This window comes from Scyliorhinus canicula, chromosome 10, assembly GCF_902713615.1.
Source record: "Scyliorhinus canicula chromosome 10, sScyCan1.1, whole genome shotgun sequence".
In the NCBI taxonomy this organism is placed as follows: domain Eukaryota; kingdom Metazoa; phylum Chordata; class Chondrichthyes; order Carcharhiniformes; family Scyliorhinidae; genus Scyliorhinus; species Scyliorhinus canicula.
In genome coordinates, this window is record NC_052155.1 from 144,530,016 (window position 1) to 144,557,798 (window position 27,783).

Genomic DNA, 27,783 nt, shown 5'->3' on the forward strand with positions numbered 1-27,783 from the left:
AAATAATGATTGGTCCTGATGTCACTTTCCATTTGCATCAGGTTGCAAATCACAATGTTTCCCACCCTGAGGAAAATGATGCCCATTGGGAACCAGCAGGTAATTTTGAAATTGAAAATCCGCATGCTTCCATTTTGGACCTCCTGCCATGGGTTCACTCAATGGGTTCACTCAATGACATGTAACTAATGGGTTCACTCAATGACAGGAGGGAATAATTTGTGCTAATGTATCAAATTACTCAATCTCCAAGGCATTACAGAGTCTATTTTTTTTTAATTTGATGATTAATACATAAAATAATAATGGTGCAGCATGAATCGTAAACCAATTATACCAATGACCATTCACTTTTTGAATTGAATTCAACATTTATCCATTTACTTGAATCAGAATACATTTATGCATTAATATGTATTTAGTAGAGCAAGCAACAAAATACATACACAAGAGGAAATTAAAAGAGAACTAATGACTCGTCTCTGTTGTAAAACGATTAAGTAGTCAACTTGTTTCAGTCCTTTTCATCATCTTCTGCAAACACTGCCCGCTTCTCCTTTTTCATTATTTTTACACCTGGAATGGAACAACACAATGTAAAACAGTTTCAGTCATCCTGAAACAAAGAAAGTCAGATGAAGAAACGTGCATTAGACAAGCTGCAAGTGTGATCAATCCTTTGTTCTTTCATGGAAGATAGCAGAAGTCACGTATCTAATAATTAGTGCACTAATTGGCAACACCACTATCGTTTTATGGCTTTATGCCTCATGTTATGGTCTGTAACCACCTGGCTCTCCAGTGTTGGATTTTGGGGATCCCCCAATGATGTGCTGGAGATTCCCTCTTGGAGGTTCATAGTACAGGAGGTTCACAGTGGGATTGCCGAGAATAGCATTAAGATATTGAAAGGTTCTCTCATCTATCAAGGGGTAGTTACATCTATAAATTTAGAGGGCACAGGCTGAGACTTGGAGCTGGTAGAGTTTCTAGTGATAGTGTGAGGTGAGGGTTTTTACAAATTCTAGTGAGCTGATAAAGCCAATGATGCTCAAATATAGAGATTAAACATCCTTTTCACTTCCTGTTTTAATCTTCAACTTTTCTTTCAATTTTAAATGAGCCTTGATTTCTTTATATCATGGTACTTATGGGATTAAGATTCCTGGTTCACATTTGAGAAATTACTCTGTATACTTAGTTACAATTGTTTGCTTGATCCAAACCTGTCAGAATCTTGTACGCTTCGATTTAATCTGCCTCCAATCTCCTTTGGTCCAAGGAGAATAACTCCCAATTTGTCCAACCGTGTAGCTAAAATTCCTCATCACTGGAACCATTCTGGTAAATTTCTTTAACACTCCCTCATGGACCATCCCATTCTTCCGAAAGTGGGATGACTAGAACTGGCCGCAATAACCAAAGATTTATAAAGGGCAAGAATCTCCGGCCATGTTGGGCTCTCGCTTGAGCGCAACACGGCCGGAGAATGCCGGGAGAGGCTTACAGCGAGCTCCCGACATCCTCCGCGCCTTGTGAGATTCTATGAAGCCCTGTGAGACTGATTTGGAACCTCGCCCCAAATGGACGGCACCGAATGATGCTCGCGGAAGTAGGATCCAGGGGCCTCCCTCGATTCTTCGGCCTCCCCGGCGAGGCTGCAGCCGGGCGCCGATCAGTGCTGGTCCACACAAACGTGGACCAGACAAAACAGCACCCGGGGTATCTCCCGGGCCAGCAGAGACCCCAGAGTGGTAAGGGTAAGTCCAGGGTGGCCCCCGGTCCTCCCCTTGGAACGTGGGCACCCTAGCACTGCCCGCGTGCCCAGATGGCACTGCCAAGCCAGTAGGAACACTGCCAGGGTGAGAGTGCGTGGGTGCCCGAGAGCCAGGGTGGCACTGCCGAGGGGCAAGGGGGCCATGCCCATGAAATGAGGGTGGAGGGGAGCAGGGCAGCTAAGTAAGTGCCTCCGGGAGATTGGGTGGGTGTCCGAGAAGGAAGGGTTGCTGTAAGGAGGCTGAGGGGGATGGGGGGGCCTGAAGAGAGGGGACCGCCAGGGACCCCATAATGGGGTGTCTTCACTTGGAAGGTGTGGGGTAGTGTCAATGTGTGTGCGGGGGGGATGACATTGCCCATGGGTGGAGGGGTGATCCATGGGCATTTAAGTGGTCACTGGATAGACATATGGATGAAAATGGAATAGTGTAGGTCAGATAGGCTTCAGATGGTTTCACGGGTCGGTGCAACATTGAGGGCCGAAGGGCCCGTACTGCGCTGTAATGTTCTATGTTCTATGTTGTGTTAAGCACACTGAGATAACATGGGCTGCAACTGGATGCAGCTTTAACTCAAAGATACTCCAGACCTTGAAGTTAATTCAGTTTGATTTATTGAACCTGTCACACAGTTAGCACAGTTCTCTGTGAGTTCGACTCTCTGCTAACCTAAGTGTGATTACTCTGTCTGACTGAAGCAGACTAGCTCTTAGCCATGTGCTGTAGGTGTTATATGATATATACACCCTGACTCACTCAGTAGATGTCCCCAGTGGAAAGAGGCGGAGTGTGAGTGCCTTTTATAGTGGGAAACCACCCCCAAGTGTTCTGCCTACTGATTGGTTATGTCCTGTTCTCTGTGTTTATTAGCTGCCTTTCTGTATCTAATTATGTGCATGTCTGCTATCATGACATCTCCCCTTTTGAAATGTTTTTCTGTAGCATATGTGAAAGTATTTACATGTGTAGACCGATAAACTAACTTATTTACATACCATGGCAGATGGGAACATTTGTCCATGTGAAAAAAAGTGTCTAATGTGCCAAAACAGAACACAGCAAACCAAACAAATGTTCATAAGTCCAGTCTCTGGGGCTTGCGCCTCATACTGGTCGACCGCCGGAGAGGTGGTGATGGGGACGACGGCGCCTTGATAGGTGGGATTGAAGCCTGACTGGTGGCCTCGTGGTTCGAGGTATCAGGAGGTGGCACAATAACAGATGGAAACAACAAAGAATGTGGTTGCGGGCGGGCAACTGTATGCAGTGCCTGTCTGTTTCACCGCACAACAGAGCCATCAGCCATACGCACAACATACGATCGAGGAGCAGCCTGTCGAACAACAACAGCTGGAGCTGACCAGCCTCCATCAGGTAGCTTGATCCGAACAGCATCCACCGGGAATAGCACAGGCAAATCGGTGGCATGAGCGTCATAGCTCTGCATTTGCCGGCCCCCGAGTTTCTCCACCATCTGCAGCACCGGGAGGTGATCCAGATCAGTCAAGTGTACGGCTCGAAGAGTCGCCCGCAGGTCCCTGTTTATCAGGAGTTGAGCCGGTGACATGCCGGTAGACAGAGGGGTTGCCCTGTACGCAAGCAGTGCAAGGTTGACGTAAGAAGCAGAATCCACGGCCTTGCAGATGAGCTGCTTCACTATGTGCACCCCTTTCTCAACCTTCCCGTTGGACTGCGGGTAATGTTGGCTGGAAGTGACGTGATTAAACTGATATAACTGGGCAAATCTGGTTTAGCTCACTGGGCTAAATTGCTGGCTTTTAAAGCAGACCAAGCAGGCCAGCAGCACGGTTCGATTCCTGTACCAGCCTCCCCGGACAGGCGCCGGAATGTGGTGACTAGGGGCTTTTCACAGTAACTTCATTGAAGCCTATTCGTGACAATAAGCGATTTTCATTTTATTTCATTTCAAATGTTGACTACTCGTGGCTGCTGAAGCAAGGACCATTGTCACTCATGACAGTGAGTGGGATACCATGCCTGGAGAACGTCTCCTTACAGGCCTTGATGAGGTCCGAGAGCTTCACGACTTCTGGGTAGTTAATCAATGATTAACACATAATCACGACCATTGGCATGAAAGAGGTCGATGCCCACCTTGGACCACGGGGTGTCACGATTTTGTGCTGATGAAGCGTCTCCTTGCTCTGTGCTGGCTGGAAGCATTGACAGGTCGGACAGTTGAGGACCATATTTGAGATGTCCTGACTAATCCCAGGCCAGTAGGCAGCCTGCCTGGCTCTGGGCTTGCACTTCTCGACACACAGATGTCCCTCGTGGATTTACCGGAGCACCAAGCTCTGGAGACTGAGTGGAATGACAATGCGGTCCAGCTTGAGGAGGATGCCATCAACCACTGTCAGGTTGTCCTTCACATTGAAGAATTGAGGGCACTGCCCTTTTTGCCAGCCACTGGCGAGGTGGTGCACGACACGCTGCAGAAGAGGGTCTTTGGCTGTCTCGTCGCGAATGCGAATCACCTTTTCGTCCGACACTGGGAGATTGCTGGCCCACAGCTGCACCTGTGATTCAATCAGCTGGATGATTGCCGGCCGTTCAGCGGGCAAGGTTATGGAGCGGGACAAGGCATCCGCAATAATGAGCTCCTTGCCAGGCGTGTACACGAGTTCAAAGTCGTACCTTCTGAGTCTGAGGACGATGCGCTGCAGTTCAAGTCCTTGTGGATAATGTGGACCAGAGGCCTGTGGTCTGTCTCAACGGTGAACGTCGGCAGGCCGTAGACATAATTGTGGAACTTAGTAATTCCAGTGAGAAGGCGCAGGCATTCCTTTTCAATTTGGGCGTACCACTGCTCGGTGGGTGTCATCGCCCGTGATGCGCAGGCAACCGGTGCCCAGGATGAGGTGTCATTGCGCTGGAGCAACACCGTGCCGATGCAGGCCTGGCTCGCATCTGTCAAAATTTTCGTTTCCCTGTCAGGGTCAAAAAATGCCAATACAGGTGCAGTGGTGAGCTTGGCTTTCAGCTCCAACCACTCTGCTTGATGAGCTGCCTGACACTCAAAGGCAGTAGATGTTTTTACCAGGTGTCTGAGGGCCGTGGTGTGTGAGGCCAGGTTTGGGATAAACGTGCCCAAAACGTTTACCATGCCTAGGCAGCGCAGCACCACCTTCTTGTCTTCAGTGGTCTTCATGGCTTCGATGGCCTTGACCTTGTCTGTATCTGGGCGCACACACTGCTGAGATATCTGGTTACCGAAGAACTTAAGTGTCGCCATGCCAAAGCATGGCCCTGTTCAGCTTGAGGTCATTGGCATGGACACGGCAGAATACCTGCTGGAGACGAGAGATGTGCTCTTCGGGGGTCGTAGACCCATATGATACCGTCGTCCACATACACACGAATCCCTTAATGCCCTCCATCATCTGCTCCATGATTCTGTGGAAGATCTCCGAGGCCGAGACAATGCCAAATGGCATACGATTATAGCAGTACCTGCCAAACGGTGTGTTGAAGGTGCAGAACCTTCTGCTGGACTCATCCGGCTGGATTTGCCAGAATCCATGTGACGCATCTAACTTTGTGAAAAACCGAGCGTGTGCCATCTCACTTGTGAGTTCCTCCCGCTTCGGAATGGAGTAGTGTTCCCGCATTATATTCTGGTTGAGATCCTTGGGATCAATGCGGATGCGCAGCTCCCCCGAAGGCTTTTTTTATACATACCATCGAGCTAACCCAGTCAGTTGGTTCTGTAACTTTGGAAATGATGCCCTGGTCCTGAAGATCCTTTAGCTGCGCCTTCAGGCACTCCTTCAGTGGAGCCGGGACCCAGCATGGTGCATGGACCAAGGCGTGGCATCAGGCCGTAGCAGGATCTTGTACCGATATGGCAGAGTTCCCATCCCGTCAAACACATCCGGGTACTGAGCGAGGACGTCGTCAATGCCGGCTTGAAGATCCATCTTGGGGGAGGTCATTGCATAGACACGCTGCACAAGGTTTAGCTGCTTGCATGCATATGCGCCGAGCAGGGAGGCCCTGTCTGGCTTGATGATTTCAAACCTTAGCTTTGCGTGATTGCTCCTGTTGGGAGATGAGCAGATGGCAGGATCCCAGTGCTGTGATGGCATTGCCTTTATAGTCCAGGAGCTGGCAGGCTGCTGGAAGGAGCTTGGGTGGCTTCTTGATGCGGTTGGAATCCGCCTGTGAAAGGAGATTGGCAGAAGCACCTGTGTCCAGCTTGAACTTGATAGAGCATTGATTTACTTTCATCACCGCACACCATTTGTCCACAGTATCCACAGTAAGGTGGACAGGCTTCATGATGATCTCGGTGAGGCATGTCCGCGTGTGGTAATGATGCCCATACGGTAGGGGGACTCCAGGCAATCGTCCTCTGGATCCATTGTACTGCCAGGATCAGAATCCTGTAAACCTTGTTGGACACTCCGAACGTGCCTGCGTTGGAATTGGGAGCGCTGGCCCTTGACTGGTGGTGCAGACCTGCACAAGTCTGCATAGTGTCCAGGCTTTCCGCAATTTAAACATCGCCTGCCTCTTGCAGGGCAGTGTTTCTATAAGTGGGCGGTGCCGCAGTTCGGGCACGTCATGACGTCGTTACGCTCCATGCGACGTTACACATGCGCAATGCGGTCGGCAGATATTCGCACCGGCGCAGTGTGGTGATCGGCCGCTTTGTTATCCCATTCGTATCGTACATGCTTGGGGCTCCGCGAAAAGCGCGCAAAATGGCCTCTTTCATCAATGTTGAGGCGCTGCATCCGGGCGATGGCCTGCACACTCTCTGCCTTGTGGGAGGCAAGTTTCTCATTTTCAGCCTATTTGTATTGGGAATACCGACTTTTGGCATGCTCATGCACTGTACATGTTTCAATCTCGACTGATAGGGTCATCGCGACTGACAGGGTCATATGCTTGATTTTTAAAAGCTGCTCTCTCAGAGGATCAGAATGGACTCCAATAACAATTTGGTCTCTGATCATGGAGTCAGCAATATCACCAAAGTTGCAGGACAGCGCTAGTCGACGGGGATTGGTTAAGAAGGAGTTGAAAGATTCATATTTACCTTGTAGGTGTTGTTTCAATATATAGATATAGCGCTCAAAGATTTAATTGGTGTCCACTTCCCAATGACTATTAACTTGTCCAGGGTGGTCTGAAACTTTGTCTTGTCCTGGCCTTTGGTGAAGTTAAGCGAGTTGAAGAGTTGTATGGCTTGATCCCCCGCAGTTGAGAGGAGAAGCGCGATCTTTCTTGCATCAGGCGCACCCTCGACATCTGACGCTTCGATGTACAGCAGAAATCTTTGTATGAATGTCCGCCAGTTTGCACTGAGATTGCCAGAGATCCGCAGCTGTTGAGGAGTCTGGATCTTCTCCATGGTGCCGGGATACATTTGCTGGTCATCACGGAACAGATTGAGGTAAATCACCTAAGGATAGCAGTCTTCTGGTACCGTGTCGTGTTAAGCACACTGAGATAACACGGGCTGCAACTGGATGCAGCTTTAACTCAAAGGTACTCCAGACCTTGAAGTTAGTTCAATTTGATTTATTGAACCTGTCACACAGTTAGCACAGTTCTCTTTGAGTTTGACTCTCTGCTAACCCAACTGAACCAGACTAGCTCTTAGCCACGTGCTGGAGGGGTTATGTGATTACAGACACCCTAACTCACTCTGTAGATGTCCCCAGTGGAAAGAGGCAGAGTGTGAGTGCCTCTGCCTTTTATAGTGGGAAACTACCCCCAAGTGTTCTGCCTGCTGATTGGTTTTGTCCTGTTCTCTGTGTCCAGAGCTGCCTGTCTGTATCTCATTATGTGCATGTCTGCATATCCTGACAACCCAAGTACCCACTGAGAGATCGGGGCACCCTTTCAAAATGGTGGCCCGATCTCTGAGTTCAGCCCCCCAGTGCTAAACAAAATTCTAAGTGTGGGCTAAACCGGTGAGAAGCTCCCCTGAGCCCAAAAAAGTGACTAAAGAATAGCGGTGGGGAATTCACTGGCAGAGCACCACAAATTGTAGGGGGCACAAGGGGGCAGCACGGTAGCATGGTGGTTAGCACAATGCTTTACAGCTCCAGGGTCCCAGGTTCAATTCCCGGCTGGGTCACTGTCTGCACGTCCTCCCCGTGTATGCGTGGGTTTCCTCCGGGTGCTCCGGTTTCCTCCCACAGTCCAAAGATGTGCGGGTTAGGTGGATTGGCCATGCTAAATTGCCCGTAGTGTCCTAAAAAGTAAGGTTAAGGGGGGGGGGGGGGGTTGTTGGGTTACGGGTATAGGGTGGATACGTGGGTTTGGGTAGGGTGATCATTGCTCGGCACAACATCGAGGGCCGAAGGGCCTGTTCTGTGCTGTACTATTCTATGTTCTATGTTCTAAATTAACTTTGAAATTTTTGGGGAGAATTGAGTCCAAAGGTTCAGCATAATTTGTTGCTTTTGTTCTCAATGCACCTGTTTATGAAACATAGTCAATTTATTTATTTATCATGATGGTAGAAGGACTAGGGCACATAGATGCAGGGGGAGGCAGAAACAACCAATGATTTTTAAAGGATGGACAGTTGAAGGAAATGAATCTGCAGGGCTCTAGGAATCAAACAGGGTGAGTGGGACTGACTCAATTGTTGAATGGAGAGCTGGCAGATACTCGATGGACTAAATAACCACCTTCTGTGCCTTAACTGACTCCATGACTCTAAAATTGTCCCAGCAGATGAAGCTTTCACTTGTCAATTAGTTGAGGGAGAAATCAAGGAAACCATGGGCTGGATTCTCCGTTTTCGGGCCGAAATCCCCATGCCACTGTGAAAACGGTGGTCTATTACGCCAGGAAAACTGGCATCAAAAGGCCACAGATTACCCGTTTTGCTGGGAGCTAGCAGGGAGCCGCCGTAGAGCTCACAGCTCTTGCTGCTGATACAGCCCCCAGTACTTCCGGGTCAGAGGCCGCGCAAGCGCATGGCGGACTCAGCCCACGGACCTGGACCGGCAAAGTAGTACCCTGCATCGGCCGCTCACGCGCCCCGGACCACCCGCCCACATTGCCCCCAGCTCCGAATGAAGCCATCTTGCCCACCAATCGGCCCTCCCCCGACTTTGGCGGCCCCGGATTGAGTCCGCAGCTGCCATGCGCGGATCCCGGATCGTATCAGCACACGTAAGCCATGCAGTCAGGAATCCGGTCGGTCGGTAACGGAGCATCGTGGGGCGGGCCTCAGGCAATGGCCTGAGGCGGTGGATACTCGGCGTCGTGTGCTCCACGCGTACGCCGATTTTCAGGGAGCGGACCATGATCCCGAGCATTTGAATTAGTAGTCCAGTGACAATGCACTACACCACTGCCTCCTCATGATCCCTGACCACACAGCTTCTAGAGATGGGACAAGTGTCAGCACCTGATGTGGAAGGAGGTACTGCTGGTATATTTAAGGGGCCCCAGCACGAGAGTCCAGAACAAAGCTGTGACCAGCCAGAAGCCTGCAGCTTGAGCTCAGGCCCTTTTAGCCTCAGGTCAAGGAACTGTAGCCAATCCTGACAACAAAGTCTCAGCGGGAACCCACTTTTGGACTTTGCAGAGGCAAGATCCCAAGTGGCTCCACATTCATGGATGATTATTTGCATGTTCTCCACCAGACTGCTCTATTATTTACTCACATGGTCTTTTCTAAGGTCACTCATCCTGCCCTGATTGAAATTTGGCCTCAGCATCCAAACTAGAGCTGCCCCGTAATTCTGTAAGCTCGAGCGGCTCCTCCCCCATTGGAATTAGGATAGTGACAATCAGAATGCCATCACTGGTCCATGCCCTCTCCCTGCTAGCCTGGGACTTTCTCTCCTGCAGGAACACATGCGAAGAATGTTAATGGCCACACCAATGAACCTCCCTGTGCTTACCGGAGTATGTTCTCCCTCGATGAGGGGGCAGAGCCACCCCCTTAATCCAGTGGACATAAATACCTTGGCCCAAGTGAGACCCTTTGGAGGGTAGGAGGTGTGGTATAATATTGTTCTTATAGTCATCGCTTCCCTTTGGTCACTCACCTGGAACGTTACACTGGCGATGAGAGAAATGTGGAGCTGCAGGAGATGCCAATTCTTCCTGACCAGGCCCACTGTGACTAGGCCTCAGTAGGCCTCCATCCAGGCTGTGAGTATGCCACTAAATTGGAACGTTAGAGGCTTTCGACACCGAGAGGGGTGACTGGACTCAATATATCGAGTGAATGCACTACTTCTTTCGGCTCAACAACATTGTTGGTGAAAAAAGACAAACGGTGACTCTCCTCACAGTCGGTGGGAAGACACCTACAGTATCATCAAGACTTTAACTTGCCGGACTCACCCAAAACCCATCAGTTTGCGGAGGTAGTTTAGCAACCATTTTGCTCCTAAGCTGCCACTGATAGTCTGCCGTTTATGTTTTCACACGGTCACCCAAAACCAGGAAGGGCCTGTTTGATTCCTTCTTGGCCCGTTTATGAAAACTCAGAGTTCTGAGAGTTCAGTCCAATCATATCCCAGGCACTCAGAGGCCAGTTGGTCTGTGGGATCCATAAAGCGCCGACCCAAGAACGCTTTCTGGGGGAAACACATCTCAATTTGGAGAAGGCAACCAAAATGACCTTGTCCTGGGAAGGTGCAAAGCACGGCATCCAGGAGCTTCGTGGAATGGCTGCCTTCAGCCTAGGGCACCAGCTGGACACGGAACGCCCTCGCCCTGTGCTGTAGTTCAGGACTCCCGCCATTGGGGACATCCCTCAAGGCCAGGACCAGCATCTTCCCGGTTAGACCCCCCCGGCACCCCACCATTCTTTGAGATGGACCCACCAGTCACTGGAGGAGCTGGCAAAATGGACACCATGGGTGGCACCCATCCAGGTGATGGTCCAGATCAACGGGCTCCCTATCCAGATGGAGCTCGATCCCAGAGCAGCGGTCTCAGAAATCAGCCGCCACACTTATGACTGAGTCCGCTCGGGCATCGACGGCTTGGTATTGCGGGACACCAGCGCAAGGCTGGCAAAACTGACAGGGGAGCTCTTGGAGATCGCGGGCATCTTGGAAGTCCCTGTGGAATTTGGGACACAGTTAGAGAACCTACCATTGATGCTAGCGAAAGGTTCGGGCCCCAGCTTGGTTGGGCGGGATTAGGTGAAACGTCTCCGGCTGGATTTACAACAGCCGGTGGGCCAGACATGATGTTGGCAAGCTTTCCGGGCGTCTTTCAAGACAGACGAGGTACCATCCACAGGGCCTCTGCCAGGATTTTGCTGGACCTCAAGGCCTAGTCACGATATTTTTCAGGCCCATCCCATCCCCAACACAATGAAGCCTAAGATGGATGCAGAATTGGATTGCAGAATTGGGGATCATCGCCCGGTGCAATTCATGGATTGGCCTACAACAGAACATAGAACATAGAACATAGAACAGTACAGCACAGAACAGGCCCTTCGGCCCTCAATGTTGTGCCGAGCCATGATCACCCTACTCAAACCCACGTATCCACCCTATACCCGTAACCCAACAACCACCCCCTTAACCTTACTTTTATTAGGACACTACGGGCAATTTAGCATAGCCAATCCACCAAACCCGCACATCTTTGGACTGTGGGAGGAAACCGGAGCACCCGGAGGAAACCCACGCACACAGGGGGAGGGCGTGCAGACTCCACACAGACAGTGACCCAGCCGGGAATCGAACTTGGGACCCTGGAGCTGTGAAGCATTTATGCTAACCACCATGCTACCCTGCTACCCTACAGTTGTGTCAGTCATGATGCCTGATGGCTCTGTCCACCTCTGCGTGGATTATAAGATGACGATTAATCAGGTGTCCGGTTTGAACTTTTATCCAGTGCCCAGGAATGAAGACCTATATGCACGGCTCAGGGCAGGGCGTACCTTCACCAAGATCGACATGATTCACGCTCATCTAGAATTAGTTTTGGACCCAGCCTCACGGAATTAAGTGACCATCAATACACACAGGGGTCTGTATCAGTAAACCCGGTCGCTTTTCAAGTATCTCCACATGTGCCATTTTTCTGCGAGTAATGGAGAACATTCTCTGAGGACTGCTGCAGGTAGCAGTTTACCTGGATGATGTGTTGATCACCGGTTTGTCCGACCAGGAACACATGAAGAACCTAGAGGATGTACTCTGTCATTTCAAGGCAGTCGGGGTGCGCTTACAGCATGAAAAGTATGTTTTCACACAAAATAAGTTGTCTACTTAGGTTACAAGGTGGACCAGATTGGCTTGTGTCATTTGGGAGTACCTTTAAGAAATGGGTGTTTATCAAATAGCTGCAGTGATGTCGGAGTGTGGGTGGAGCTGGGCTGTCTCGTTTTACTTTCGCTTTGGGCTGTCAGATACAGGGTATGTTTGGTTTCATTTTGAAGATTGGGAGCTGCATCCAGAGAAACAAGGTGTAATTCTGGTCTCTCTCTGTATGAAAGAAATGACTTCAAATCACTTGCTAATTTAAATGTGATAACTGCTCTCAGTAGAGAATTTAAACCTTATGTCTGTGTTGAAGAGGGTATTTGTCTTATGGATGTTGCAAGGAAAGATTAAGGGTTACTTATAGAGTACTGGATTCTTTGGTGGGAGTATTTTAGTTGGTAGCTGCTGAGATGTTTATTGTGTGTGTTTAAAAATGTTAATTGGATTCACAGGACAAACATTGTTTTTTTCGTTTAAAAATACTTTTAGTTCTCTGTTGCATGACACCTGTAAAGTGGGCCCTTGTGCTCCCCATAACCAAAATCTATTCAAAGTTATGGGTAAGGTGAACTCCATGATACACTTTGGGGTTCTCTAAACCCTGGCCCTTCCACTCAGTGGAAGACAAGGTTTCAGCAATCTGGCGGAACTTCACTCTTTCTTGGGCCTAATCAACTATTATGGCAAGTTCATTCCAAATTTGGCAGTGTTGGTCCAAAGTATCTGTTAATAAAGAAGGGCTAACAATGGTTTTGGTACCCACTGCAACAGATAGCTTTTGACGCGGTGAAGCAGTGGCGATCATCTTCGCATCTGCTGATCATTTGACTTGTCCAAGCTCTTGTTGTTATGACATCGAGGCTATCAAATGGATAACGGAACTGAGCGGCCCATTGCATTTGCTTCACGCACCCTGGCAGCGGCAGAGCGGAACTATGCACATATCGAAAAAGAAGGTTTGCCGTTATTCTTCAGGGTGAAGTGACTCCACCAGTACATCTATGGGCATATAAGTATGGCTTACATGAACCACAAGCCCATGTCGGCGATGGTTTGAGGAGGACAGAGCAATTGCCCCCTTCCCCGTGGCCTCCACCTGCATTCGGCGCTGGGCGCTGTACCTGGGAACATATGAATACGCGTTGGAACATTGTCCAGCAACCAAGATGCTGCACCCAGACTCCCTCAGCCGACTCTTGTTGCCCACCAACCGCGAACGCCTGTTGCGTGAGATGAGGTAATTGCAGCCTTGCACTTTATGGGCTCCTTGCCAATTACGGCAGCCCAGGTAAAGGCATGGATGTAGACATAGTGTTGGACGGGGCCCGGCATCGTGCAGACAACCTTTGAGTGCCCACCCCTTCCCCACCAACATGACTGTCGAAATCCTTCCCATCGTGCGGAAGGAGAATCACATACATGCTTCACTCCGTCCAATCACTCTTCTTCCTCTCACTCTAATCCTTGATCTCATCATTATGATAGCTGATATCTCTGTCCTCCCCCATGAACCATTTGATGTTGATGTCCCGATTCCTTGTAGACCTGACCCCATCCCCATCTTGAGGCTATTGTATCATGACTCACAGAGACCACCCCCGCCGACTCCCCGATGAAAGCATTGAATGCTTGTCCTCACCGCCTCCCCGTCTGCCATCTCCCACTCACATTACTTTACCTGTTCTCCACTTTAAGGCTACAGATGCCTCCCCTGACTGTGACTGTGCCATTTGAGGCCCAGTGTCAAGCTATCAACCTCCAGGACCAATGTGTGTGAGGGACTGACCATGTCCTGTGCATCATACTGGGGACACCTGACAGGCCCTCTCCCCCCTGGAATGAGACCAGGACAGACAGACAGACAGCACGGTGGTGCAGTGGTAGCCCTGCAGTCTCACGGCGCCGAGGTCCAAGTTCGATCCTGGCTCTAGGTCACTGTCCGTGTGGAGTTTGCACATTCTCTCCGTGTTTGCGTGGGTTTCGCCCCCACAACCCAAAGATGTGCAGGGTAGGTGGATTGGCCACACTAAAATGCCCCTATATTATGGGCAGCATGGTAGCATTGTGGATAGCACAATCGCTTCACAGCTCCAGGGTCCCAGGTTCGATTTCGGCTTGGATCACTGTCTGTGCGGAGTCTGCACATCCTCCCCGTGTGTTCATGGGTTTCCTCTGGGTGCTCCGGTTTCCTCCCACAGTCCAAAGATGTGCAGGTTAGGTGGATTGGCCATGATAAATTGCCCTTAGTGTCCAAAATTGCCCTTAGTGTTGGGTGGGGTTACTGGGTTATGGGGATAGGGTGGAGGTGTTAACCTTGGATAGGGTGCTCTTTCCAGGAGCCGGTGCAGACTCGATGGGCCGAATGGCCTCCTTCTGCACTGTAAATTTTATGAAATGTCAAGCACAGCCATTTAAATTCTGGCACAAATACCCGGCAATCCCTACAAGGGGCTGGTTTAGCACACTGGGTTAAATCGTTGGCTTTTAAAGCAGATCAAGCAGGCCAGCAGCACGGTTCGATTCCTGTACCAGCCTCCCCGGACAGGCGCTGGAATGTGGCGACTAGGGGCTTTTCACAGTAACTTCATTGAAGCCTACTCGTGACAATAAGCGATTTTCATTTTTTTCATTTTTCAAGGCGGAAGGAGGTTATTTTGCCTATCAAGTCTGCACTGACCCTCTGAAAGAGCACCTCACGTTAGCCCACTCTCCGCCCGAGCCCGCTAACCCCGTAACCCCACCTAACCTACACATCTTTAGACACTAAGGGCAATTTATCATGGCCAATCCATCCAACCTGCACATCTTTCGACTGTGTGAGGTAATCGGAGTATCCGCAGGAGACAGATAGAACATGCAAACTCCACACAGACAGAACCCGGGTCCCTGGCTCTGTGAGACAGCAGTGCTAACCACTGTGCCACGTGCCGCCAACCCCCGCCATACCAAATATGTTTGTAAAATCCTTTGCTGAATAACAGCCTCAGGATAAGGGACCGATCATTTAGAACCGAGATGAGGAGAAATTTCTTCACGCAAAAGGGTTGTGAAGCTTTGGATTGCTCTGCCCAGAGAGATGAGGATGAACTGACATTGATTTTATTCAAAGCTCTTTTGTCTCTTTGGGACCAAGGAACATGGGAAGCAGACGGGAAGGTGGAGTTTAAACCCAAGACGATGCAAATGGCTCGCCAGGCGGTATGGTTCACTGCTGCTCCTATCTCATCTAATCTTATATTCTCCTTGGAAATTACCATTTGTGTTTTGAAATCTACCAATATTCTACCATGCCCCGTGGTCATTTAATAAATTATCTTTCCTGTAGATTTGAGTTTGATTAGTTTATTCAACGCAATCTTTTTCTTAACTTTAAATTCACTTTTTTCAGTTCCAATTCTCTTCCTACACCTAGTGGTGCATGAAGGCAGACTTTTATCTCTTTCCATGGCTAGTTGTTCCTGGAACAGGTCACTAGTCACCCCACAGCGAGCATGACTGACAAGGGGCGGGATTATCCGGTCACTGACGCTGAAATCGCGTTCGGCAATTGGTCAAAGAATCCCCGTTCACGACCAAATCTGAGGCGGCGCAGCTTTCGTGATGTCCCTCCAAAGCGGCGTATTGATGGCCTCAGGACATTGCCTGAGGCCCGCGCCCCCCGATGCTCCGTCTCCGACCAGCCAAGTTCCCGACGGCATTGGTCACATGTGGTCTTATCTGTCGGGAACTCGGTGTGGCGGCTGCGGACTCAGTCCAGCGCCGCCACAGTCAGGGGACACTGAGGGCATGGGGACTTTGCCAGGGGCTGGGGCACTGTTGGGGGGTGGTCCAGGGCGCACGAGCCGGCTAAAGGGGGGGGGCACTATTTTGCAGGTCTGGTCCATATACATGAGCAGCCACAGACCCAGCAATTCTCCGGGCTGTATCGGCAGCTAGAGCCGGGTGTTCGCCACTGCCTTGATGCTAGCCCCCAGCCAAATGGAGGATCGGTGGCCGTTTTACCCCATTTTTTTCTGTCGTAAAGCACCACCATTCCCACGCTGGTGTGGTGACATAGCCTCAAAATCGGAGACTCCAGCCCAAGGTGTCTCTCTTGCTCTTACTGACAGCTATTGTCGTGTTTGAAAGGATTTGCAGGTTGACCTCAACATTTTTGTCCGCGTTATGAATGCACCTTCCTTGGTCATCAGGTCTAGAGCTTCAGGCTGCGTGCTTCTGGCTCAGAGGCAGGGATCCTACCCACTGCAAGGCAAGGCCTCCTACTTTTCTCATTCAATGTCATGTCTACATGTTCTAACTTCTTGGTAAATACTGAACTGAAATAATTTCTCAATATTTCTGCCATCTCTTTGTTATCTATTGGTATTATCCTGTCTATCTCTTAATGGTCCGATTCCCTTAAAATGCACCTCTGGAGTTTTTAAATAGAGCGCCTTTCAGAAAATAAACAAAATGGAAGAAGAATATATGACTTTTGAGACATGGGGGGGGGGATTCTCCGGTGTCCGATGCCGAAATCGCATTCAGCGATCAGCCGGAGAATCCCCGCTGGCGCTGAAATTGGGGGGCGAGCCGCTTTTGCGATGCTCTGCCCCCTCCAAAAGGCATACTCTCAGAGTACGCGCACGTTGCATGGACAGTCTCATGACATCACCTGAGGCCCTCCCCTGATGCTCCCCATCGAGGGGATGGGCCGAGTTCCCGACACCGTCGGTCACTCATGCTATTTTTTTTCGGGAACTCGACAAGTTCAGTGCCACCAGTCAGGGCAGTGCCGATCCACGGAGCCTGGTCAAAGGGTCAAATTGTCACTATTTGGCAGGCCGGGTCCGGGTGCAGCCAGCGCCACGTTGCATGGTGCTGCCGCTGCAGACCGCCGCCATGTCCGAGTCACGGACTCGGCAATTCTTCGGCCGTATCCACAGCTAGAACCGGGTACTCTAGACTGTGTGCCTGCTAGTACTCACCAGATGGAGGATCGCTGGCCATTTTACGCCATCTTTTTGGTTGAAAAATGCCATCGTTCCCATGCCGGCATCAGCACTCAGAATCGGAGAATCCAGCCCGGGGCCTCTGCAATTGGAAACGTCGTGCTCAGGATTCTCTCCGCCCGGGGCTGGGCCGGAGAATCTCCGCGCCGTGACCTCGGAGAATCTGCGCCATTGGCGCCGGCCAGGGGCCGCTCTCCCCCCCCCCCCCCCAAGCGATTCTCCACCCCAGATGGACCGAGCAGCCGTACCTAAAAAACCCGAGTCCCGCCGGCGCCGTTCTAATCTGGTCTTACCCGGCGGGACCTCGGCGTGGAAGAGTCAGGGGGCTGCCGGTGGGAGGTGGGGGGTCCGACCCCTGGGGGCCTCCACACCAATCGACGGGCTGGCCTCTCGGGCTGGGGGCCTCCTTTCTGCCGCGCTGATCCTGTAGCTCCACGCCATGTTGAGTCTGGGCCGGCGCTGAAAAGGAGCCACTGCGCATGCATGGACCCCGCGGCGTCCAGTTTACACCGGGATCAATAGCTGGAGCGACGTGGGTTGCTCCAGTGCCGTGCTCCCCCTGTAGGGGCCAGAATTGCTGATCCTGAGGCTATGTTGATGCCATCAGGAAATGCAATGGTGTTTAGGACGGCTTCAACACTTAGCCTCAGGTTCAGAGAATCCCGCCCGCCCTCAGTATCTGCTATTGTACAGATATCTGCAGAGTAACTACTTACAGCAGCTGCTTAAGTAGTGTGTTTTACCTTGGGGAAATGAGATAGCACTGCCAAAGCATGCTCATGGCATAAACCATGATTATGCTCTTCAGAAAAGTGTGAAGTCAATAACAGTTTAATTGAATTGTATGCTGTCTCATTGAAACCGTGCAATTACTTTCCTCTCTTCAAGAGGGGTTACTTAGAGGCAACACAGCTCAGCTCTCACTTGGATGTCATATTTGAAGGCAGCAATGATTGGAAAGAGAGCTAAAATGTTGCAGCCCCAGTTCTCCAATTCATGTTCCCTGTGGGACTGTCCAATCACAGATTAACTCCAGCATTACCAATGATTCACTGAATTATTGGTAACTATGGGTGGGATTCTCCCACCCCCCTGCTGGGTCGGACGATTGCCAGGGGGCGGCGTGAATCCCGCCCCGACGCCAGCTGCTGAATTCTCCAGCGCCATTATTTTGGCGGGGGCGGTAATCGCGTTGCACCAGTCAGGGGTCGTTGGCAGTGGACCCCCCCCCCCCCCCGGCGATTGTCTGCTCTGCGATGGGCTGAGCGGCCGCCCGCATTCGGCCAGTCGTGCTGGCGTGGATTAGACCAGGTCCGTACCGGCGGGATGTGGCTCTGCGGGCAGCCTGCGGAGTCCTTGGGGGAATCTGGCCCGGGGGGGGGGGGGGGGGGGGGGGGGTGCCCACAGTGACCTGCCCCGCGACCCCTGTGCCATGGGGGCACTCTTTTCCTCCGTGCTGGCCACTGTAAAGCTCCACCATGGCCGAAAAGAAATGAATTGAAATGTAAATCACTTATTGTCACGTGTAGGCTTCAAATGAAGTTACTGTGAAAAACCCCTAGTCGCCACATTCCGGCGCCTGTTCGGGGAGGCTGTTACGGGAATCGAACCGTGCTGCTGGCTTGCCTTGGTCTGCTTTCAAAGCCAGCGATTAGCCCTGTGAGCTAAACAGCCCCTACTAATAATACATATTATTCTCCAGAGAGGTGAGCAAGATTAAGTTCAGGTCCAATCAAAACTAGAGCACTTCTTTCAGGAGATGAAGGAACGGTCAAGAAATCTTTCAACAGTCTTGGACCTCCCCCGCCGGGTTGGAGAATCGCGGGGGGGTGGGGGGCGGCGTGAATCCCACCCCCACTGGCTGCCAAATTCTCCGGTGTCGGGGTTTTGGCGGGGGCGGGAATCGCGGGGCGCCTGGCAGCGGCCCCTCCCCCCGGCAATTCTCCGGCCCGCGATAGGACGAGTGGCCGCCCGTTTTCGGCGGGTCCCACCAGCGTAAATCACAACATGTCCTTACCGGCAGGAGCTGGCTCCATGGGCGGCCTGTAGAGTCCTCGGGGGGGGGGGGGGGGGGGGGGGGGGGGGGGGGGGCACGGGGGGAATCTGGCCTCGGGGGGTCCCCCTATGCCATGGGGGCACTGTTTCCCTCCGCACCGGCTGCTGTCAATCTCTGCCATGGCCGATGCGGAGAACCCCCCTGCACATGCGCTGAGATGACACCAGCACATGCTGGCGCTCCCGCACATGTACCAACGCGCGCCGGCCGGCGGAGGCCCTTTGACTCCAGTTGGCGTGGCGCCAAACACTCCAGCTCCGGCCGAGCCCTTGAAGGTGCAGAGGATTCCGTACCTTTGGGGTGGCCCGACGCTGGAGTGGTTCACCCCATTCCACTTCGTGGAGAATTGCCATTTGGTGTCCAAAAGGTTGGATGGATTTGTGGGGATAGGGTGGGTTGGGCCTGGGTGGGCTCCACTTTTGGGGAGACAATGCCTCCTCGATGGGCCAAATGGCCTCTTTTTGCACTGTAGGGATTCTATGAAGGTTAGGTCTGAAAGATTTGGGGATATTTTAAGGTGTGAAAGATGGTTTCTGAAAATGCAAGTTTGAGGATGACTTGTTGCCGAATTTTTTATTGCAATTAAATCAGTAAATTCCTCCACACCAGCGAACAACTAGTCACGGATGCTCCTCAATTGTACATACTGAGAAGCAGGCTGTTATCCAATTAGTTGGATGTATGGATTATATCCATTTTACATATTATTTTCACGATTACCAAGATCAAAATTCCTGCCTTCCAATTTCACTCAGAACTGCTCTGGTGGGTGGCACGGTGATGCGGTGGTTAGCACTGCTGTTTCACAGCGCTGAGGACATGGGTTCGATCCCAGCTCTGGGCCACTGTCCGTGTAGAGTTTGCACATTCTCCCCGTGTCTGTGTGGGTCTCACCGCCACACACAAAGATGTGCAGGTATGTGGATTGGCCATGCTAAATTGCCCTTTAATTGGGGAAAAAAAAGAATTGGGTACTCTAAATGTATTTTATTTTTTTGAAGAAGATCTGCTGTGCTGAAGGAGATCACTATTTCAAGCAATGCCATTGGATCCAGCACTTTAGAAAGAACTGGGAGCCAATCAAGAATGTTCTGCAAATCTTCGGCTGGCTAATCAAGCAGCAACAGCTAATTGAGCATTGTTGATATTGGCCCTCAAGCCAAACGAATATGTCAGATCTTGTTAGTGACAGTGGGACTGCTTGAGGAGTACAACCCTTGTAAAATCATTACAGTGACTGTTAGGGGACACTGAGAGATACAACACATTATGTTTTAGATTGGGAAAGTATTTTTGTCAGAAATATTCCCTCAAAATTTCCATCAGCGATGAAAACAACAGATGCTCTAAGTAAGAGGAAGATTTGAGTTTGTGAAAAGATACATTGAAATTTGGGCTCTTATTGTTTTTCTCAAATAGTTGGGAATTGTGGGCAGCAATCGCAGGAAGGTTCCAACAAGAATGAGCTTCAAGCTTGGCATTTCTAAGTGGAAGTTGTTGCATTGGTAAATAAAACAGGATAGATGAGTTAATTAAATCATTGCAACTAATAGGAGCGCATTCTGCTGCCTGACTTAGAATGATAACTTCAGTGATTCACCAACCCTACAATCAGATCCTATTAGCTCTGACTGGCATGTGGGTTGCTTATATTTCACCATGGCTCATACTTGACTATATATCAGGAGGGAAATTACTGCAAACCTGGCCGGAATTCTCTGGTTGTTCACTGGCAGCAGGATTCTCTGGTTCCACCGGCAGAACAGCCCTACCCGCGAGTTTCCTGGCAGCATGGGTTGGCTTCAATGGGAATTTCCATTGACAGTGGCGGTAACAGAGAATCCTTCCACCAGCGAATGGCGCGCCAACTCCCGCTGCCAAGAAACACACAGTCAGGAGGCCGGAGAATCCCGCCCGATGCCCCTATATTGCCAGGGATCAGATGCAGTCCTTCAATTAATTGGCCCCTGTATGGATCAAACACAATACACCAGACTACCAGCAGAAGCAGATATGGCAGGAATGTGTATACTGAAGCATGGTTTCTTAATTGTGCCTGCTTTGATAGAAAGCAGTACAGGTTGAGTGTCCCTTATTCGAAATTCCAAAATTCGTAAAGCTTAGAAATCCGCACTTTTTCAATGTCGGCTGTGTTTTGTTACCTGTGTGGTAGGTAACATGTGCTACTCAATCCTTGGTTAGTGATGAGGTATTCTGAATCCCGATGAAGAAGATTCAAACTCTTCCAGTAGTAACAAAAGGTTTATTGAGTAATTACAACAATATTTACATGCGTTCTCTGCTTTAACTTTGATACCAGTGATAAGGTTAACAAGATCTAACTATGGTAACTATATGTAACTCCATTGGCATTCTAAACTAGTCTGCTGTTGCTTTGATCACAGTGCACCCAAGAGAGAGCGAGACACCCAATGTGGCTGCCTTTTATACCCCTGTTGGTCCGGCCCTCTAGTGATCACGTGGTGCTACTGATGACACATTAACCCCTTGTGTACATGCACACATAGCGATCACTACAGGCTGATCCTAGTGCTGTGCCCCATTCATGTGGCTGAATACACATGCATGTGTGTATCCTTCCAAATGACGGCACAAATTTGTTGCACTGAAGGAATTGAGCCCGGTACCTGATTCCCTGTCCCTGATTCCCTCATCAGACATAGCACCGACCGGTGACTCTGAGCAATGTCCCAGGGTCTTTGCAACATGGTATTCCAAAATTTTAAAAATTCCAGAATCCAAGACACTCTTGGCCCTTAGCATTTTGGATAAGGGAGACTCAACCTGTATTTAAATATTCTCAAATTACATTCTCATGATTAAATGACATGACGTTAAAGCTACTGTACCTGGAATAAGAGGAGGTACATATTGCACAGGGGTATCCTTTCTCCTTGGCTTTTTCTGCTCAGTCTCAGAATCCTTTGACACATCTGTGGCTTTTTCTTTCTCACTCTCTTCATTTATTTCACAGGTTTTTATTAGCTGCTCTGAGAGGTTTGAAAGATCATCTGACAGAAAGAAATGTGCAGAAATACATTTAATTGTACTTTCCAAGTCACGATCATTAAAAGCCAATTATTATACGAGCAAGAAAAATGCAGCAGATAGTGATCTTCTTCAAGTGGCAACACTTCATTCAGATTGTGAGAGGAATAACCTTTTCAAACAGCGAGCAGCTGCACAAAATGATTAATGTGTAATTCTGGGACTTTGTGTTCCAGAGACACTGCACTGAGAGAAATCGTATGGGTGGGGAAATATACCGAAAACTCTTTCTTATCAAACAATTGTTATAACATGAATGGGAATCTGTACACGTACAAGCCCCGTGATGGTGCTAAATGTTGACTAAGTTAGTGGTTAATCATGACAAAAGGTTAAAAAAGGAGTACATCATAGATGGAATGGTTACATCATAGATCAAGGTCATTTGGCATGTTATGCCTGTGTCCACTCTTTTTTAGAACACTCAATGAGTTTTTCTTCCGTGTGCAAGGTGGGTGCTACACTTCAAGCACTTGCCTAATTATGTGACCATAAAGAATGTCCCAAATGCATAACTGTCATTGGCAGTTAATCTGGTGTGTCAATTGTATACTTTCCTAACACCATTTAAAGTCACCCAGTGTTTCTTCAAGAAACTTTGACTGCAGGGAAATGTCAGTAAAGTTCCAGTATAAACTACCAATCAGCTATCCCCTTTTTCCTTCCTGGTTCCTGTGACAAAGAAAGTTTCTAAGAAAGTAACCCAGCATGAGTAGGCAAAGGGTCTTGAGTGTGCCACTGCCAGAAGCATAGAACCAGGACATGGATGAAATGCTCAAAGCTGTTTAATGACCTCACAAGGGCAGCTAAGGTAAGCCTCCTAATTATCATTACTCTTCAATTTGCTTTGCACTCCCATTTTGTTTCTCTTTATCCATTCATGGGATGTCTGTATTGATAACAAGGTCAGCATTCATTGCCCACCCTGAAAATTGCCTTTGCGAAGGTTAATATCTTGAATCACTGCAGTCCACGCAATATAGTGTATACCCAGAGCACTATTTGGAATGGAATTCCAAAATTTTTATCGAGCAATGGGAATGCTGATTATAGGGCAGAGTTTTGAGCCTACATTAGTCATCAGAAACTTACAGGATACTGGGCGGCCTGGATGGAGTGGACGTGGAGAGGATGTTTCCACTTGTAGGAAAAACTAGAACCAGAGGGGACAACCTCAGACTAAAGGGACGATCCTTTAAAACAGAGATGAGGAAGAATTTCTTCAGCTAGAGGGTGGTGAATCTGTGGAACTCTTTGCCGCAGAAGGCTGTGGAGGCCAAATCACTGAGTGTCTATAAGACAGAGATAGATAGGGGTGGGAGCTGGTAGTTTCAAGGGACAACACAGGTGTCCCAGGGTGGGTCCAGTGAGACACCAGGCTGCATGGGCAGTGTGGGGGACTGTAAGGCTCCTTCCTATTTATTCCCTTATTTCCCCTTTCTTTCATTGTCATGTTATCCATGGGTGGGAAATGTTTCTTTAAGTCACGCAGCAGAGAGAATGAAGAATTCAGAAGTCACAGGAGCTTCAAACTTGTCGGCACCAGTGAGAGAGATGGGCTGGGACTCAGTTTGATTGATTGGCTGGGAGATAATTAACTGGCTGGTAGCAGTTGGTGATTGGATCCTGTCCCAATGGATTGGTTTTCAGAGTCCCAAGGAGTTTCAGTTTGACTCCTGGATTCAGAAAGACAAGGACCTGATTTTTCTCCCTCTGCAGAAAGGCTGTGAGTGCTTTATTCGTGAGGCTGCAGAATATCTGAATGGATGAATTTACAGGAAAAATATTACAGGCTGCAGCCAAAGAAGGACTCTCTCTCTCTCTCTCACTGGAAAAGCTTTAAGTCCAGTATTCCTAAAACATCAGAGGCCTGAATGCATCCACAGTAAAAACTTGAACTGAAAGTAAGTTTCAAACAGAACCAGGGTGCTGGAAACACCCATTCCTCTCTTACTTACTGTTAGCGGAAGAAATTGCTATATGTGTCAGGATTGGTACAATAAAGATGTCTCAAACCAGGAGGCAAGGGCTTAAACATGTACCAAGGTAAAACCAGCAAGCAATGGGTTAAAGCCACTCACATTGGAAATGATTTAGTCATCTCACAGAGCATTTGAATATGAAAAGGGAAACACAGGAGGCCCCACTAAGTCTAAGGGGTCCATTGTCCAACGCATTTACACCTCTTCTAGAAGTTAAATATAAATAAGAACATAAGAACTAGGAGCAGGAGACGGAAATCTGGCCCCTCGGGCCTGCTCCGCCATTCATGGCTGATCTTTTGTGGACTCAGCTCCACTTTTCGGTCCGAACACCATAACCCTTAATCCCTTTATTCTTCAAAAAACCATCTATCTCTTTCTTAAAAACATTTAATGAAGGCGCATCAACTGCTTCACTGGGCAAGGAATTCCATAGATTCACAACCCTTTGGGTGAAGAAGTTCCGCCTAAACTCAGTCCTAAATCTACTTCCCCTTATTTTGAGGCTATATTTCCCGCCAGTGGAAACAACCTGTCCGCATCTATCCCATCTATTCCCTTCATAATTTTATATGTTTCTATAAGATCCCCCCTCATCCTTCTAATTTCCAACGAGTACAGTCCCAGTCTACTCAACCTCTCCTCCTAATCCAACCCCCTCAGCTCTGGGATTAACCTAGTGAATCTCCTCTGCACACCCTCCAGCACCAGAACGTCCTTTCTCAGGTAAGGAGACCAAAACTGAACACAATACTCCAGGTGTGGCCTCATTAACACCTTATACAATTGCAGCATAACCTCCCTCGTCTTAGAACATAGAACATAGAAGAGTACAGCACAGAACAGGCCCTTCGGCCCTCGATGTTGTGCCGAGCAATGATCACCCTACTTAAACCCACGTAACCCGTATACCCGTAACCCAACAATCCCCCCATTAACCTTACACTACGGGCAATTTAGCATGGCCAATCCACCTAACCCGCACATCTTTGGACTGTGGGAGGAAACCGGAGCACCCGGAGGAAACCCACGCACACACGGGGAGGACGTGCAGACTCCACACAGACAGTGACCCAGCCGGGAATCGAACCTGGGACCCTGGAGCTGTGAAGCATTGATGCTAACCACCATGCTACCGTGAGGCCCTGATCTTAAACTCCATCCCTCTAGCAATGAAGGACAAAATTCCTGTTGCACCTGTAAACCAACTTTTTGCGACTCATGCACTAGCACACCCAGGTCTCACTGCACAGCAGCATGTTTTAATATTTTATCATTTAAATAATAATCCCTTTTGCTGTTATTCCTATGTTATATGTTAAGCACAAACCCATGAGGTTGTAAGGAAACATTGTATTTTTTTATCGTTTTCCCATTACGGGACGAGAAAATACTGATTACTTTGTCTTGTTCCGAATGATTCAGTGACATCAATACCTGCTTGTGACTCCGAAGAACTTTAAATATATATGCATGTAATTCTGAGGACAGGCAGAGCTGACAATTGCGAGCTACAGGATAGTAGCAGAAGCTATCTCTCCTGTGTGCACACAGTTTTTCAAAATTAAATGAAGTTTTACCAGCACCACGCGGTTGTGAACAGACTTTGAGGTTTTTCTTCTCTCCAACAGTTGTCGTAGTCAGCAGGATATCAACACAGGACGACCGGCGACTATGTGGCTCCAAATCGGGGGAGTATCTTTTAATCTACCAACCATAGTTTGGGAGCAATTCCACATTAGTTGTTGGCCGGCCGTAAGTTGCGATCTTAAAGAACAAAATGGACAAAGTGTCTGACCGCGTGAGGTGAAGTAACCGGGATGTGGGATCGGGTAGTTAAGTTCAGTAAAACTTGCTAAGGAACTTGCTTTGGAGATTGAAGTGCCTGGTCAAAAGTAAAAACCCATAGGATGAAATACCAGGGGAGAACGAGTTAGAAGGATCTCACCCAGTGTGAGAAAGGAGTAGCCGCAGGAATAACCGCGAGAGGATAGAGCCGCGGAGGAGGAACCACGCAGGAATGGTGTGTGTGTGTGAGAGTGAATGGCAGAGATGGTCGGATCAGATAAAACAGGCAGCAAGAGCAAGGTAGAGAAGATAAATGGGGGCCGAGGGATCGATCGTGCAGATGATTGTAACCCACAATAGTAAATTAATTACAAAGATGAGGCAGAAAGGATACAACCCAGACACACACGCGGCTGAGCAGAAGGCCTGGTGGGCAGGCCAAACCAAGAATAAGTATGAGAAGGGGGTAATAATTGCAACTGCAATTTTAAGGAACATACAGTGCAAAGAATTGCAGGAGGCAAGAGTAGCAGCTGTAAGACGCGCGCAGGAAGGGGACAGGAGAAAACCGCAGGGCAGATTTGTGGGGACTGTGACCACGTGTTATGGAGGAGAGTGACTACGGGAATGACTGGGACAGTGCCGAGGAGGGAATGCACGGGGATTATGACGAAAAGGAGGAAACGTTGCCTATAGCCCCAGTGCATGTTGTGAGGAAAAAGGTGGAGGGACAAACCACAGAACAGCATATTCAAACGCCCTTCACAGTTGGGGAAAAACAAATGATCTTGGACGAACTGCCCTCTAAAACGACAGGATGTTAACGCCCTTTTTGGGATAAACTGTATGAATTACGGGAGGCTCATGGGTTAACCAATGTTGATTCCCGCGCCGGTATGGGCAAGCATGCCACAACCACATAGGGATCGCACGTGGGTCATGCAGAGGGGTGGGGGAAACAAAGACGCCCGCTTTGCAACCTTTAGCCCAAATTGGACATTGATCACCTTATTAAACAGCCACCAAAGAAAAGGATCGAGGATTATGCAGAGAAGAAATTTGAGGCGTTTAAGCATCATTCAGGGACAGTACCCCAAGTAGAGATGACAAAATCTTTTTAAAATGCTAACGGATAGAATGGGTCCGCACCTAACTCGGATCGTAGATATGGGACTTTCGGTAGGGAATAACTTTCACCAGGTCTTAGCATGGGCTATGAAGGCAGAGGTTAACATAGGAAAGGGGCTGCAGTGTTAGTTCTGTAGGAATATTAGAAGGAGGAAGGCAGTGCTACACCTGCGGGAAACAAGGGCATTTCGCAAGGGAGTGTAAAAGCAAGAAAGAACCCAAACAAGGACACATGAGGTGCCTGAATTGCAGGAGATCCGGGCACGAGCAGGAAAATTGTTGGGCAAAGGGAGGAGGCGAGGAAGGTCAGGATCCCACAACCCTAAATGGCAGTGGGGGGGGGGGGGGGGGGGGGGGGGGGGGGTCGAGTGCCCCAGGATGGGTAATACAGGTTTCAGCGAAGGATTTAGCAAAGATGTTCACACCCTAAAGCAATGACATGTTTCAGCCCTCATTGATAAAGAAAGGAACTCCCGGATATTTGTTGATGCGCTGTTAGGGGGCACAATGTTGATAGATACCGGGGCCGCAATATCCATCACCGATATAGATTTACCCTTAACCAGTCACACAACCCAGATCCGGGGGGATTGGGGGGGGGGGGGGGGGGGGGGGGGTCCGTGTAGCCACATTAAGCAAACCCACCCTTTTAGAAATCAAAGATTTCACGGTTAGAATCCAAATCTGGGTATGCAAGACTGCTGAGGGGAATAGGCTGGCTAGAGCAATTGGGAGCAGTAATAAACACGGAAACACAGG

At 49.4% G+C, this 27,783-nt stretch overlaps 1 protein-coding gene across 1 annotated transcript in view; it reads right to left on the reverse strand.

Annotated features, from left to right (window-relative positions):
- Positions 1 to 259: 259 nt before the first annotated feature.
- The window catches only part of ppp1r17 (protein phosphatase 1 regulatory subunit 17), an 87,632-nt gene continuing 60,108 nt past the window's right edge, over positions 260 to 27,783 (reverse strand). The window contains exons 3-4 of the mRNA XM_038809820.1: positions 21,928 to 22,089; positions 260 to 576 (exon numbers count right to left, since the gene is read on the reverse strand). Of these exons, the coding sequence (XP_038665748.1) occupies positions 515 to 576; positions 21,928 to 22,089 (224 nt within the window). The 3' untranslated portion in view covers positions 260 to 514. The remainder of the gene's footprint in view (positions 577 to 21,927; positions 22,090 to 27,783) is intronic.